Source organism: Mycena indigotica (assembly GCF_014461135.1).
Source record: "Mycena indigotica strain 171206Taipei chromosome Unknown Mind.scaff0006, whole genome shotgun sequence".
Classification (NCBI taxonomy): Eukaryota; Fungi; Basidiomycota; class Agaricomycetes; order Agaricales; family Mycenaceae; genus Mycena; species Mycena indigotica.
This window is the reverse complement of record NW_023503005.1, coordinates 3,762,905-3,776,724: the sequence shown is the minus strand read 5'-3', so window position 1 is coordinate 3,776,724 and position 13,820 is coordinate 3,762,905. Positions and strand designations below refer to the sequence as shown.

General features: G+C 50.7%; 5 protein-coding genes across 5 annotated transcripts; 2 read left to right on the top strand and 3 right to left on the bottom strand.

The window, feature by feature from the left end:
* Nucleotides 1–3,903: 3,903 nt before the first annotated feature.
* MIND_00766200 (uncharacterized protein) lies at nucleotides 3,904–5,144 on the bottom strand (the record flags this gene model as incomplete). Its single annotated transcript, XM_037364356.1, has 7 exons — nucleotides 3,904–3,992; nucleotides 4,043–4,074; nucleotides 4,125–4,182; nucleotides 4,231–4,335; nucleotides 4,388–4,780; nucleotides 4,828–4,947; nucleotides 4,994–5,144. The coding sequence occupies 7 exons, from the start codon at nucleotides 5,142–5,144 to the stop codon at nucleotides 3,904–3,906; spliced, it is 948 nt and encodes a 315-aa protein (XP_037220000.1).
* A 228-nt stretch (nucleotides 5,145–5,372) lies between these two features.
* On the top strand, nucleotides 5,373–6,898 carry MIND_00766100 (SET domain-containing protein; the record flags this gene model as incomplete). Its single annotated transcript, XM_037364355.1, has 7 exons — nucleotides 5,373–5,451; nucleotides 5,500–5,544; nucleotides 5,586–5,757; nucleotides 5,805–5,938; nucleotides 5,987–6,071; nucleotides 6,118–6,433; nucleotides 6,479–6,898. 7 exons carry the CDS (start codon nucleotides 5,373–5,375, stop codon nucleotides 6,896–6,898), a joined length of 1,251 nt encoding a protein of 416 aa, XP_037219999.1.
* Nucleotides 6,899–6,966: 68 nt separating this feature from the next.
* On the top strand, nucleotides 6,967–9,107 carry MIND_00766000 (uncharacterized protein; the record flags this gene model as incomplete). Its single annotated transcript, XM_037364354.1, has 8 exons — nucleotides 6,967–7,319; nucleotides 7,373–7,392; nucleotides 7,446–7,459; nucleotides 7,506–7,670; nucleotides 7,724–7,794; nucleotides 7,845–8,194; nucleotides 8,244–8,550; nucleotides 8,597–9,107. 8 exons carry the CDS (start codon nucleotides 6,967–6,969, stop codon nucleotides 9,105–9,107), a joined length of 1,791 nt encoding a protein of 596 aa, XP_037219998.1.
* A 154-nt stretch (nucleotides 9,108–9,261) lies between these two features.
* MIND_00765900 (SCP domain-containing protein) lies at nucleotides 9,262–9,991 on the bottom strand (the record flags this gene model as incomplete). Its single annotated transcript, XM_037364353.1, has 5 exons — nucleotides 9,262–9,280; nucleotides 9,326–9,431; nucleotides 9,474–9,545; nucleotides 9,594–9,762; nucleotides 9,815–9,991. The coding sequence occupies 5 exons, from the start codon at nucleotides 9,989–9,991 to the stop codon at nucleotides 9,262–9,264; spliced, it is 543 nt and encodes a 180-aa protein (XP_037219997.1).
* A 324-nt stretch (nucleotides 9,992–10,315) lies between these two features.
* Nucleotides 10,316–11,225, bottom strand: MIND_00765800 (uncharacterized protein; the record flags this gene model as incomplete). Its single annotated transcript, XM_037364352.1, has 3 exons — nucleotides 10,316–10,378; nucleotides 10,430–10,797; nucleotides 10,844–11,225. The coding sequence occupies 3 exons, from the start codon at nucleotides 11,223–11,225 to the stop codon at nucleotides 10,316–10,318; spliced, it is 813 nt and encodes a 270-aa protein (XP_037219996.1).
* Nucleotides 11,226–13,820: the final 2,595 nt, after the last annotated feature.

Sequence of the window (13,820 nt, the reverse complement as noted above, 5' to 3'; positions counted from 1 at the left end):
GTTATGTCGGGTACGAACGATTCCTGGCTAGCCAACGTCTATGTTTGCTCCATGGCGGATCCTTGACAGCCATGTTGTGCTGGGTCTTACTTCGGTGGGTGCCAACAGACATTCACTCTTCTTCTCATACTTCTCAAAAGCGATCCGACAAACCTGGGTAGCGCAGACCGAGAGCCCCGTCTGCTCAATAGGCCCGGCAGCTCTGAAGAGAGACCCCGACAGTCGACGCATCAAGTCCCGCATTCCCCATCTGGCACGTTAAATTTCGCCCTAGGTGGTACGAGTGGGAGACAGCGGTGTCGATATGAACGGGAGGTAAACATTGTTTACCTGCTTCAATGCGCCTCTCGAGTCGGATGAGATTCAAACAGGCCACCTGCTCGCAGGCAAATCCGGTCATATAAGACCTGTTTGTTCGATGACCTCCGCCGAGTTATGTTGGGTACGAACGACTCCTGGCTAGCCAACGTCTGCGTTTGCTCCATGGCGGATCCTTCACGGCCATTTTGTGCTGGGTCTCCATTCGGTGAGTGCCAACAGACATTCACTCTTCTTCTTCTCATATTTCTCAAAAGCGATTCGACAAACCTGGGTAGCGCAGACCGAGAGCCCCGTATGCTCAATAAGCTCGGCAGCTCTGAAGAGAGACCCCGACAGTCGACGCATCAAGTCCCACATTCCCCATCTGGCACCGTTGAATTGCGCCCTAGGTGGTACGAGTGCGAGACGGCGGCGTCGATGTGAACGGGAGGTAAACGTCGTTTTATCTGCTTCAATGCGCCTCTTGATTCGGATGAGATTCAAACAGGCCACCTGCTTGCAGGCAAATCCGGTCATATAAGACCTGTTTGTTCGATGACCTCCGCTGAGTTATGTCGGGTACGAACGACTCCTGGCTAGCCAACGTCTGCGTTTGCTCCACGGCGAATCATTGGGTTCACCTTCATAGCTAGCTAATGTTACTTGTAACCTGAAATACTCTATCAGAAGCACTACTAGGTCATTTGCATTGCCTGGATTGCCTTTCAGAACCAAGGAATTGAAACAAGGAAGCAGAAGACACCTCAATCCCACATGCCATGGCCAACACCTCACAACTGCATACAACGTACGAGATAGACTTGTCAGCGAAACTTGAAACGAAATCATCGAAAATGGAGCCAAGACCACAAACGGCTGAAGTCTTTGAATGGCTCCCGATATGGCAACAAGTAACGCGATGTTCCATATGCCGCGACGAGAAATTAATTATTGGGACCGTTTGGCTCGGGCGTTGTCCCGTTTCAACGCGTAAAATTCGTGTTTGAGCGTAGGATTAGAGCCTGAGGGCGTAGGAGACACTAAGCTAATCGCTATATCTGAATCGAGAGAGAAAGCAGAAAAAGAGCGCAATGCATGCTCTTAACACTCTGAGAAATTCTATTCAATTGCCATGTCCCTGACCTCCATCCAATTAACGATCTCGACTCGAAGTTCATGGTTGTGATCAAAATTCACGTGCGTCACGATGTCACAGCTTTCCACATCCAAAAGTCAACTCGATTTTGGCAACATACTATATCACTACTGGCGGCGTAGACCAAGTTGGACTGATTCGGGGTAGGAGAGTGTTATAGACGCTGGTTGTCATTGCCAACTGTTATTTGGGAGTATCCCGGCGTGGGGAATAAGGTGTCTGAGGGTGCGGAAAGGAAGAACAACTCCCTTTCCGCGCTATGGAGTTGACTAGGACATTATTTCCGCTCCATATAGTTGACTCAGACCCCAATACTTAAAGGCAACCTGCGATCAGGTGAAGGGCCGGCTCAGAACTCTCATCTCCTTCGCTCTCTCCGCCATCTTTTGGACGAGTTTGAAACTGTTTGAATGGCACTCCGACTTTTGACGTCCTCAAACAGCTCACTCGGTGAATGACTGTCTCGAAATCACCCATCGCCACCTCTGACTGCACGCGTACGTAGTCACACCACCGTTTGCGCCATTTGTTCAAGTATCTGCCTGCAGGTTTCTTCCACCAATCTTCTCTCGGTTCTTTTTTTCTACGCTAGGTAAACCTCTTTTTAGTCTAAACATGTTCTCATGTCATTTCGGGCTGGGAGCAACAGTAGCCTTCGATAATGGTGAAGCCTGGGTAACATTGACTGAGACGTTCAAGTTTCCTTGTCATCTCCCGACGAAGAGCTCTACAGTTTGCGCATCCGGTTATTGTATCTCCCATCAGATTCACCGTTCGTGCGTTTGGTGGGGCCGACGATGATGGCGGTCATGGTGGTAGTGGATGAGGAGATGCGAGTACGAAAGACACAAGCCGAAACGACGCTACTAGTATGTGTTTCAGCGCGGATCCTTCGCCAACTTTCTAACGATTTCCTTCAAGTTGAATAACAAATGCTCCAGAAGCTTCCAGGTGGCCTTGTTGGTGACGACCTGGGCATCGCAGACCGAGACCCCCACCCCTCTAGTAGTCCTGGTTCCTCTGGAGGGAGACCTCGTCAGCTAGCGCATCAAATTGCCGTCTTTCCCGATTGCTCTTCTGTCGCCGCACAGAAGGGATGGTTGGTCGCAGGACGGCATTGGCGGTGTCAGAATGATGGGAGGTGGGTCAATCCCTGCCTGCTTCAACGCGACTCCCAAGCCGAACGAGACGCGGACGGGCAACCTGCTTGCAGGCAAACCTCGGTCATATAAGACCTGTCCGTATCGATAATGTTCGCCGAGCTATGCCAGAGTACAAACGACTTGTGCCGAGCTAGACGTCTGTGCGTGTTCCAGGCCGGTACTTACCAACTGGGCTGGCTTTTCGACTATTACATGTCCAACAATGTGACTGAATTCCCAGCCCTTGACCACTAGCACCGATATGCGCAAAGTGCTGTCGCCGCATCAAGCCTCGATTTCCCTGGTCGGTCGGATGCGAGAGGTGGTCATGTGGCGCGGTGCGAGGCTTTCGCTTCCAAGATTGACTGGCCAAAATTTCCCAGTCGATTTTGGAGTTTTCTTGTTGGTGACAACCCTGGGCATTACAGACCGAGACCCCCACCCCTCTAGTAGTCCCGGTTCCTCTGAGGGAGACCCCGTCAGCTGGCGCATCAAATTGTCGTCTTTCCTGATTGCTCTTCTGTCGCCGCACAGAAGGGATGGTTGGTCGCAGGACGGCAATGGCGGTGTCAGAATGACGGGAGGTGGGTCAATTCCTGCCTGTAGATTGCGACTCCCGAGCCGGACGAGACGTGGAAAGGCAACCTGCTCGCAGGAAGCTGGGTTTTACCTGGCTATATAAGTCCTGGCTGTGTCGATAACATCCGCTGAGTTGTGCCGGAGTACAAACGACTTGTGCCGAGCTAGACGTCTGTCTGTGTTCCAGAGTTGACCTGTAATAGGCGTTGGCAACCTCGTCTGCTTCCTAGTGTTCCTGTGTAGTATCCCTTTTAAAAGCCGACCCATAGCGTGGTACAATATATACTTGAGCCGCGCGCCTTTAAGTCTTATGGACCACAATGAATGCTGGAGATTTGTACGCTACACAGTAACACGGTTGTCGTCGGTTCGCGTGATACCTGACATCAAAACACATTTTATCTCGAACCATCGACTCCATCATGCTTCATAGTAGCCTGAACCTTCCGATGCTGTTCTTCTTTTCTCTTGCCACTCTTCTCGTCGTTTCTTTTAACTGAAAGACAGTTCAATACCGTACATTCATCAGCATACACAGGACTTTAATTGCACTCACATGCGGGAAGGTCAGAAGTCGGGAGAGTCGAAGCCACTCGTTTCGTGGCAGGGTGGTCCACTCTCATGTGAGCACGCGTGTTGGAATGGGAGGAACACAACTTACTCTCAACATTTCCCTCTAGCCACTTTCTTTTCGCCGCTCCGGTACGATTCACTACTCGAAGAGGATCAACAATATACTCGACGATGAATAATGTACGCACAGTTCACGATATCCCAACCGGCAATTAGTGGTGTCAGGCTGGATGGCCCTGCTTCTGTCAATTCCGTGAGCAAGGCAGCAACAGATGAAGACCGGACCAAGTACCAGCGCTAGGTCCATAGTTTTCAGTCGCGGTTCTGATTGTTGGGTCATCGAAGGTGGTCGCAGCCAGGTTTCGTCTACTGACCTGTCTTTGCTCAAAGCTACTTCGGCCAAGCCGTCCTCCCCCTCTGCGCCTTCAGAGACTGCAATTCATGTCAACATTGAAAGAGACTTGAAGCGGCAATACGCACTTGTGGACGACAGGTGTTGGCACGATTCTTCATCCTCATCCACCATTGCCGCCACGTCCACACCTCCTTCTCTATTCGCCTCGGAATGGTCTGTTTCTTTGGACACTACCCAACAGAAATGAGTCGAAGCCCACGAGCAGATCAACGTTCGACATACCTCTAGCGGCCCGGGCAAACACCTCACCGACAAGGAGGAATTGCTGAAGTCTGGCTGGATCCGCATTCTCCCCGCCAGCTTTCTCCAATATGAGTTGCTTGACGCCTTGCAACTCAAGGTACTGTCTCTTGGTCGTTTTGGCGCGCACTTCTGCCTCTTCTATGTCCTTCAATTTCTGGCGCCCGTCGCGGACTTGCTGAGCGATGTCATTTCGAATAACTAACAAGCTTCGCTTGGCCACCATTCCCTTCATCTCTTGCTTGGCGAGGTTGATGCGAGCTTCTAATATTCGTTCCTCGGCCAATCCCACTTCGATTTCGGTAGAGTGGAAGCGCAGAATTGTCTGTTGGAGTTTTGAAACTGCTGGAGCGACGTCGGCATCGTAGACTGTTTCTTTCGCTGCATGAGCAAACACACCACAGAAAGCGTCGAAAGCTTACGATCTTCAGACTGGGTGCCAACAGGCTGCGGCGACGCTGCTTCAATGATGGGGAGATCGCTTTCGGTCGCATCTTCGTTGTTGCCAGATAAAGCTTCATCTTTGGTCAGCGGATGAACTTCTATACGGCGAGCTAAGCTAGCCTTGTAAAAAACGTATTTCGTTACGGAGTCGGACGAGCGAGTCTACTGCCTCAGGCGTGCCATAAGAAGCGATCAGCGTTTGATATTCTGGGTCGTTCTCTTTGGCTGCTGAAGCAGTGGCACATTTGCTCAAATATTGCAGGGAAGGAGCGAACTCGGAGGGCACAGGGAACATCTCGAAGAACCAAGGGATTGAAAGGAAAGAAGGAAACAGAAGGAAAGAGGGCCAGATCACGTGCAGGTCGTGATCGTGAAAGTACAACTACAAGCCCACCTTCAAATCGTCTGCGATAATATGTATATGAGTTGGAGTGTTGAGGTTATTGAAGCATCTTCCTGCGCCAATGGTATCGACAGCAAATGCGAATGATCAAGATGCGGACGCAACTTACATCTTGCCATCATGTCGGCCCACACCGCGCTCCAGAATTGGCTCACAGAACATGGAGGCCACTTCCACCTGGACGCCCATTTCTCGGAAGGTAAGGTGATTTAACCTCCTCCACTTGTGCGGTGCTTGACGTAAACAGTTCCCTCAGGAGCCTTAGTAATCGCCGCCCAAGACATTGCTGCTGGTATTTACCTTCTTTGAACGCGATTTTGGCCCATTTTTTAGACGAAACGATTGCGTCGTGTCCATTCGACCTTGTCATAACTCGCGATCTGGCATTGGACGCCCTCTCTGTGCTCTTGGGCTCCGATTCACGTTTTTCATTGGAGGAATGGCCGACACGGCAGTTGTTGTCTTCGTACCTTGCCTTCCATGCGATTGTCGAAGAAAGAAGCAGGTAAATGCTGCAGTAATGTTTTAGTTCCATAACCTGATAAAGGACAGCTTTCCAGTTCTCGCTCACCATGTTTATGTTGATTCGCTTCCTGATTGTTCTCAACTCCGAACACCACTTCATTTCTCACCCTCTGAGTTGGAGGATCTTCGAGGCTCAAACTTACATGGCGCGACCATAGATCGTAAGCAACAATCCTTACAAGGCTGAGGAAGACAATCTATGAAGTTAGGTGAACGCGACTGGAGGCGAGAATGGACGCAATGTCGAGACACGCTTGTCCGATTTAAAAGAGAATGGTCAGAACAGTTTACCTGGTGCGCATTTCTATATCTTCGACGCTCGATCTCACAACAAGGCCAGGGAACGATATCTGACCGCGGCTACGCATATTTCCTCACGCGCATTTCCGTCAACACTGCTCTCTAGAGCACCCTCACTTTCTGCGCCGGACAGCGAACCAATGCTCCTCCCTGGAATCGATGCATTAAACCACGCTCGCGGCACGGCAGTATCTTGGGTTTCGAATTATATCGGCAATGACGCGATTCCTGGTCCTGGTTCAAGTATTTCGCTTGTACTTCACGACAAAACTCCCGCTGGAGCTGAACTATTCAATAATTATGGTCCCAAGCCCAACGCAGAGCTCATTCTTGGTTACGGCTTCTCGCTGCCAGAGGTAAGTTTCAGCTTTTCGTTGTTTGTACTAGTTCACAAGGGACAGAACCCTGATGATACGATCGTTCTTAAGATTGGTGGCTTAGCAGGAAAGTCGTGGGAAGTGGGTCGCCATGCAAAAGGTGCTGAGGGTCTTTGGGAAAGCATATTGCAGTCATTCTCCGAAGAGGACAAATCTATCACCTACGAGGAATACCTCGACGCCTCTTCAATGCTTTCGGAAATGGTGATTGGATTGCTGGATAAGCTTCCTGTTATCTCTGCAGAAGGTATTCGAGAGGAAGTAGCGCTCATGATTGAGCATTACATTCAAGGTCCGAGTCAGTTTTATTGCCTTTTTGCATCCGCTCATGGGCTAGTAGGACAAAGAAATATATTAGAAGATTTAATCGAGTTCGCAGCTTCTAAGGAAGCCATCGGTATCGCCATGGCGGAGGAACAAGGCATCAAAATCGTCTTGGAGTAGATTCAGTCGTAGAGAATGTAACCCTAACCTTGCCCATCAATGCTGTCAAACTTGAATTTTTGTCTTTCATGCTTTCGACAACGAGGTCAATCTTTTCTAGGAGCACTCGCCTGATGATTCCTTCTACCACCTCGCCCGCAACCCGTTCCCGACACCGGCCACGCAAACGCCCGGCCAATGCAGGCAGCGCAAGAACGATGGCTTCAACGGCAACAGCGACTGCGAGGGCGGCACCTCCTCACCTGGCCTCGACCCAACAAGCATCCGCGTCCAACACACAACCTCCAAGTCTAGTCCCGCTCCATCCACAAACAGCGAGCATCCCGCCGACCTCTCAGGCTCGCGACGAAACACACTTCTCCGCGAAGCGGTTCGCCGACGCCCCAATATCGGCGGCCTCGAAGAAGGGAATTAAACACGAGTACGCTCCTCCGTCATTCCTCTATTCAACATGTTTCCTGAACGTGAATATAGGTTTATGTCGGATGTCCAAGGTGTGTGTCCATCATCTCCCCTCCGCCGTTTGAGGCTCAGGTTTCTCTTGCAGCATCGACCATCGACGTGTGTCTTCTTCTCGATTTATTCCAAGTTTTTGACTCCCGACTAGTATGCCCTGGCCGGCCACGACCTTCTTGTCCAAGCAAAAACAGGAACCGGCAAAACACTCGCGTTCCTACTGCCCTCCGTTGAACGGCTCGCCAAAATGACGGATTTGGAAAGCAGAAAAATATCGATGCTTGTATTGTCTCCCACACGTGAATTGGCTCTTCAAGTGTGTTGCCTTTTTACGCCGCATACTGACCACTGACTTTGGTATTCGTTGAGATAGAAGAAGAAGCCAAATCCTTACTTGCAAACCACCCGTTCACCAGCAACCACGCGATCGGTGGTACCAAGTGCGTCTTAGTTCTGAATTCTTCTCTATTCTTATGCTTTGCTACTTCAGCATGCAATCTTTCAGTCGCAGACTCCTTGAAACGCCTCCTACAATCCTCATCGCCACACCTGGTCGGCTCGTCGACCATCTCGAAAACACGCCCAACTTTTCGCACCTATTCAAGGACCTGCGTGTGATTGTGTACGACGAGGCCGACCGCCTGCTGGATGCTGGCTTCCGTCGCGAGCTCGACAAGATCCTCAAATTCATGCCAGATCGAAAGCAGGTCCGCAGGCAGGCGTTGTTGTTTTCCGCGACTATCAGCAAGGAGATCAAGGAGATTGCGAAGGAGTCGATGATGCCCAACTACAAATTTATCAGCACACTCAGAGAGGATGAAGTCAACACACATGAACATGGTAGGGGCTTTTTTTGACGACGATAATGTGGTAACTAAACCTCTTCTAGTCCCGCAACAATCTCTCATCGTCCCATTCCCCCAACACCTTCCCGCAACTCTAGCGTTCCTCCTTCAAGACCGCGTTAAAAACAGTGGTTCAACAAAAGCGATGGTTTTCTTGCCAACTGCACGGGCGGTTAGTTTCTTCTATGAAGCGTTGTCGCAACTGCCACGCGGCACTCTGCCTCCGGTCTACGAAATTCACAGTCGCAAGTCCCAACCGGCCCGTGTCAAAGCAGCAGATGCATTCAAAGAGGCCAAACAAGGTGTTCTGATCAGCTCCGACGTAACAGCGCGCGGAATGGACTTTCCGGGGTTGGTCTCTTTCCTCACGATGAACTTGAAAGCTAATATTATCCAGGGTAACACTCATCATTCAAGCCGGCCTCCCCGCAAATGCAGAACAATACGTCCATCGTCTGGGGCGGACCGCGCGAGCGGGTGCAGGCGGCCGCGGAATCGTGATCCTAACGGAAAACGAGTCGTTTTTCCTGCGAGACAAGGCGGTCCGAGAATTTGGCATCACTCCCGTTGCCGCGTCGCCCTCTGCAGAGAACCCCCACATGGCTTCGCTGGACAGCGCGCAGCTCGCAGAGGCCGGCGAGGCGATTCAGACGGTTCTGCCGCTGGTCAGCAACGAGACGAAGGCGCAGACGTATCGCGCGTTCCTGGGTTTTTACAACGGAAGTCTGAAAGGGATGAAGTGGACCAGGGAGGAGTTGGTGCGGAGTGCGAATGCGTATGTCACCGAGGCGCTGGGGTGGACAGGGGAGCAGCTGCCAGATATCGAGAAGAAGACGGTGGGGAAGATGAACTTGAAGGGTGTTCCGGGACTAAACATTGTTGTATCGCCACCTCGACCACGGCCATAGAATCATAGAATAGAAGCACCACTCAACAGTCGATCTATGAAAAGAGCGATTGCTAGTTTGACGATACATGGTAAGATTGACTGATTGCAGAAGTGGCTAGCACGGGACATCGGGTACACCAGCGTCATGGACGACCCTTGACCGAAAGGTATATCTAAGCTTTGACGTTGTCGCTGTAAAGGGTCAGGTTTATCAAGGTTATGGCTGATCAGACTCACGAAATTTGCCCGATGACGTTTCCAGGAGGGTAGTACAAGCACACATAGTAGCTTGCGGGCCCAAGTTTGCTTTCGAACAGCCCTGAGCACTGGGCAGAAGCACAACCTGCGACCCGTCAGTTAGAAAGCACTCGACATTGCTGCTTACCTAGGCTTCGTGTGTCTCGCCATACCACCTGTGTCCAGTGGTTATATGTGGGGAACGAGGGGTCATACAAGTCTACGCATCTGAGCAATGAGCAAGAGGGAGAGAACAGACACAACACACCTCTATCTTGCGCGAATTGCTTGACAGCGTCCTCGATGGGGAAGTTGCCTGTCCCGGCGACGAGGTTCTCGCCGTACGGCGTTCCGTCGAGAAGATTACCGCCAGAGTGCTCTAGCTGGCACTGATTCGCCCAGGCCAGCGCGCGGTCCGCGAGAGTGTCGTTCCAAACCTTTATTATTACATCAGCCTCCCCTTTTTTTGTGCGATATATAATGACACACCAGGCCTGGAGCAGCATGTGTGGCGCGAACTTTGTTGTGGCCCCACAGGTAGGATAGCTGGGTTGTGTTGAAGAGGGAGAGGCGGGAGCTGAGTTCAGCGCGGCTTTCCAGTGTTTGTTCGACGCCGGATGCGAAAGCGCCGACAATGGCGAGCACGGGTATGAGGATTCGGAGCATTTGTGTGGTATGAACGAATGTGGGCGGGCTCGCTGGCCGGGTATCGACACGAGGTCAAGAGGCAAAAGGATGGGAGTTGACATCTTTTCCTCGTGTGCCGGTCATTCACTTGGCCATAGAAACGAGCCACTTTGGGGAGCAAAATGGCGCGAATCTCGCGAAACAGATGGTTTTTACTCCACTCCGACGTGGACACGGTCAACATGTCAAATCTTCGAAGATGATTGGTGGTATTTTGAACTGATATTCGTTCGAGCACCATTGATTGGCTAAAGTTGAAAGTGTACTCGTTGATAAGATTACAAGCATAGGATGACTTGAATTCTAAGCAAGTGCATAATACACAATAATCGCAGCTCTTTCTATGTGATTAACCCAGCCAGGATACTGTGCACACAAGTTGAGACGTAGGAAACAGAAGCAAGGCCACAGACTTACCCGTGCTCTAACCATCAACGCAATTCTGTCGCCTGGAGTTAGGAGCTGGACGAAACCTCTCCCGTCACCAGCGCCCGTTTGTTCATCTAGATCATTCTTTGCAAACTTTTCCCCGGTATCGTGATACCACGAGACTGAGTGGGTCCTCGACTCGTACGAAGCGGTAAAGTTCTTCTGCACAAGCCATCGTGACTTGGCCGCGTCCCAGGACGAGTGGACCTCAAGCTGGGGCGTATATCCAGCGACGATGGCGGACGACTCAAGTTCCATTGGTGAGTTGAGGGCCAGCCACCGTATTACATCCGAGGTTTGTGGGGTCGATGGCCGGAGAATGGCAGCTTCGTGCCATGTCGCACCATGATAAGTTTCTGTCCGAGTGTTATTCGTTGGAGCTCGGGGTTGTAGAGGACTCACCCCGAAGATTTCCATCGTTGCACCATCCCTGATCTCGACTGCGCACTACAAACTGCACGCCGCGAACCCGTATTCCATTCGGCGGGAGTATGGGGTCAGAAACCAGATATATATTCGTCGCGTCGGTATTGGGCGACATAGATGCCGAGGCGCTCTGACTTTTCGTGCACTCGAGCGAGTATGAAGTCCAGTAGTTGGCAAAATCAAGGATTATGTAGGCCAGTTCTGGCGGCACGAATTTGGTGAGGGTAGTCCGGACAGCAATGAGATCCTGCATGGTTGGTTGGTGCGGTTCTGAGGAGCTGGAGCTGGAGCTGGCGGGGGCTTCGGCGGTGAAGTAGTCTATAACATGTCCAATGCCGCTGTAGAGTGCGCTGAGCATGACGGTGTGGAGAAAAGTGTTATCAAACGCGTGACGTCAACCATCAAATACACTTATCCGAAAATTCCCAGTCCAATCGCTCCTTACTAGAGAGTATTGTCTCGTGAAATATACACACAATCTCATTCAAGGATTCGTACTGGAGTAAGCAAAGACGTCGTAGCTCGCCATGTGTCGTTCGTACCCGACAATAACCCAGCGGAGGTCACCGAAAAAAACAGGGCTTATATAACCGGAGTCTGCCTGCGAGCACAGCTGTTGGGGTGTCTCTTCGGGGTTGTCGGGCCTATTAGAGGAACGGGGGTCTCGGTCAGTGATACCCGGTGATCACCAAGAATTGATGAAGGTTCAGTTCTGGAGCAAACATGAACGTCGTAGCTCGCCATGTGTCGTTCGTACCCGACGTAACCCAGCGGACGTCATCGAGACAAACAGGGCTTATCACTGCGGGAGTTCCGGAATAAACGGGGCCCCTTTCGATCGATTATACGCCTCTAATCAATGTACCAAAAAATATAATTTTTTTTATACCTCTATTTGCGTCCAAAAAATTTGTCCCAAATTTACTTGCTTATATGAGAAATGGGTGCTACAAACGGGGACCGGATCAGCAGCCGATTAGACACAAAAAAAGCCTCCCTTTTCTTCCTCCATTATCAAGCCAAAACGGACTCGGTTTTTGTCACCCAGTTTTGAGGCATATCAAACGCCCTTTTTTGGACTGGTTTTTGCACCAAAACGAGGACCGAAAAATATTCACTTATATGACACATATCAGGGCCCAAAAAAATGGGCCCTGATATCCGGAGTATCGGGGCATCGTTTAGTTGTTGGCCGCAGAGCGGCCGACGCGCGTCTCAACAGTCCAATCGAAGGCAAACACACTCGTTCAGCATTGTAGTAAAAAAAAGTACATTATATAGGCCGACTGATGATATCTACATTGGAGCAGGCAAGGCATGTTGACGCAAATATTTGACCGCAAGGCGACATTGACTCTTGAAGACCCGAGCAGCTGACAACGTGAAACGGATGTCTCGTTTCCATATGTTGTTGTTTCGCAGCAGCGCTGAACTGGCCTTGGCATCGGACACTTGTGCGCAATACCAGTCTTCGCAATTGACGGTTCAACAACCAACATTCAGGCCAGATTGCGACCAAGCGGGAGCCTGCGGCCACCATGAGACCTGTTTCTGCTGAACTCCGCTGCTATTCGTCTTGTGCTTACATTCTATTGTATATTAGTCAATGTCTTGGTATATATATTGAAAACTGACCCATGGGAATTGAGTATATCCCCGAACACAACGCTGCCTCCTTTTCCGTCAAGCAATGGTAGTAGTAGGCATCATCAGTGCCCGGGATGAGCACCCGTGCATCAGCTGACGGGATATCAACCACGTCCACAAGAACTTGGATTACGTGGTTCTTGATAACCTCTTGAGCAATGCAAGCAATCATGCCGCCGGCATATATGGCTAGAAGGCCGCGAATGGTAGCCAGGAATCGATCTCGTCGTTCGATATAGGCATCATACTCGATAGCACGCGGACGATAATCTTCCTCACGAGAACCAAGCCCTTGGCAATAGGGATGGGGAGGATGCCAATCCACGGGGGCATAACCGCGAATTACCAAATGAAATCTTCCCCCGAGCTCAACTGATGCTCGGAGGATGTCCTGCATATGCCGAATTCCTTTGCGCAGCAGATATATAACAGGCAATGGATCGAACATCAAGATGCGATACTCTTCATTATGGCCATCACCCATGGTGTTCATGGGCTGGGGAGTCGTGCTGCTCCCAAAACTCGACGTTGATGCCACGTTTTAGCCATGGATGGGCCGTTTGGCTCCGCAAATCGAAGAGATGAGCTGGCACATCAGCCATGGCTTGGGCATACTCCAAACGAGAGAGCAGAAATCGGGCGCTTGATGAGAGGATCATTGTTGTTCGACTATCTCCGAGTACTTTGAGAGCGTTCTCTTGATCAAGCATTTTCGATTCCTTGTATTTGTCAGGCCGCTCGTCAACATTCAATAAGCCGAAGAACATCGTCAAGTCGGCGATGGTGTCAGAATTATGCACAGGATCTTGGTCATCGCTGTCGTTGACGTTTTTTGCGCGTGAAATACTCTTCAATGTCAATGGATGCGGCTTGCCCATCCTGCAGTATCTGCAGAGTGTCTTGGGGAATGTTATCCATGTTAAGCTGGTCTTCGGACTCGTTGTGTTTGGCAGGTTCCTCTTTGCCAAAGAGAAACGCGAAATTGGGATCTTCACGGTCTTCAGCAACCTCATTCACCCATTGTGGCTCGTGTTCGTGGGGCGCAAAGGCTTTGCAAAGGTCGAATTGATCATGGAATGCATCGAATCGGCGTTGATTTGGCCCATAGAAATCCCAAAGTTCCTCCGCTTCGCCACGAGTTATGGACCGACGGATGAAGTATCCATCTTTGTTGGTGTCTTTCCAACGCCAAAAAGTTGCCCTCTTCAACATCTTTCCCTTCTGTGCCTCAGCCTCACGAGCAGAACGACGTTGTCGTTCCGAATATTTTTCCACAGCACACATCTTTTCATTGACGATCTCTCGA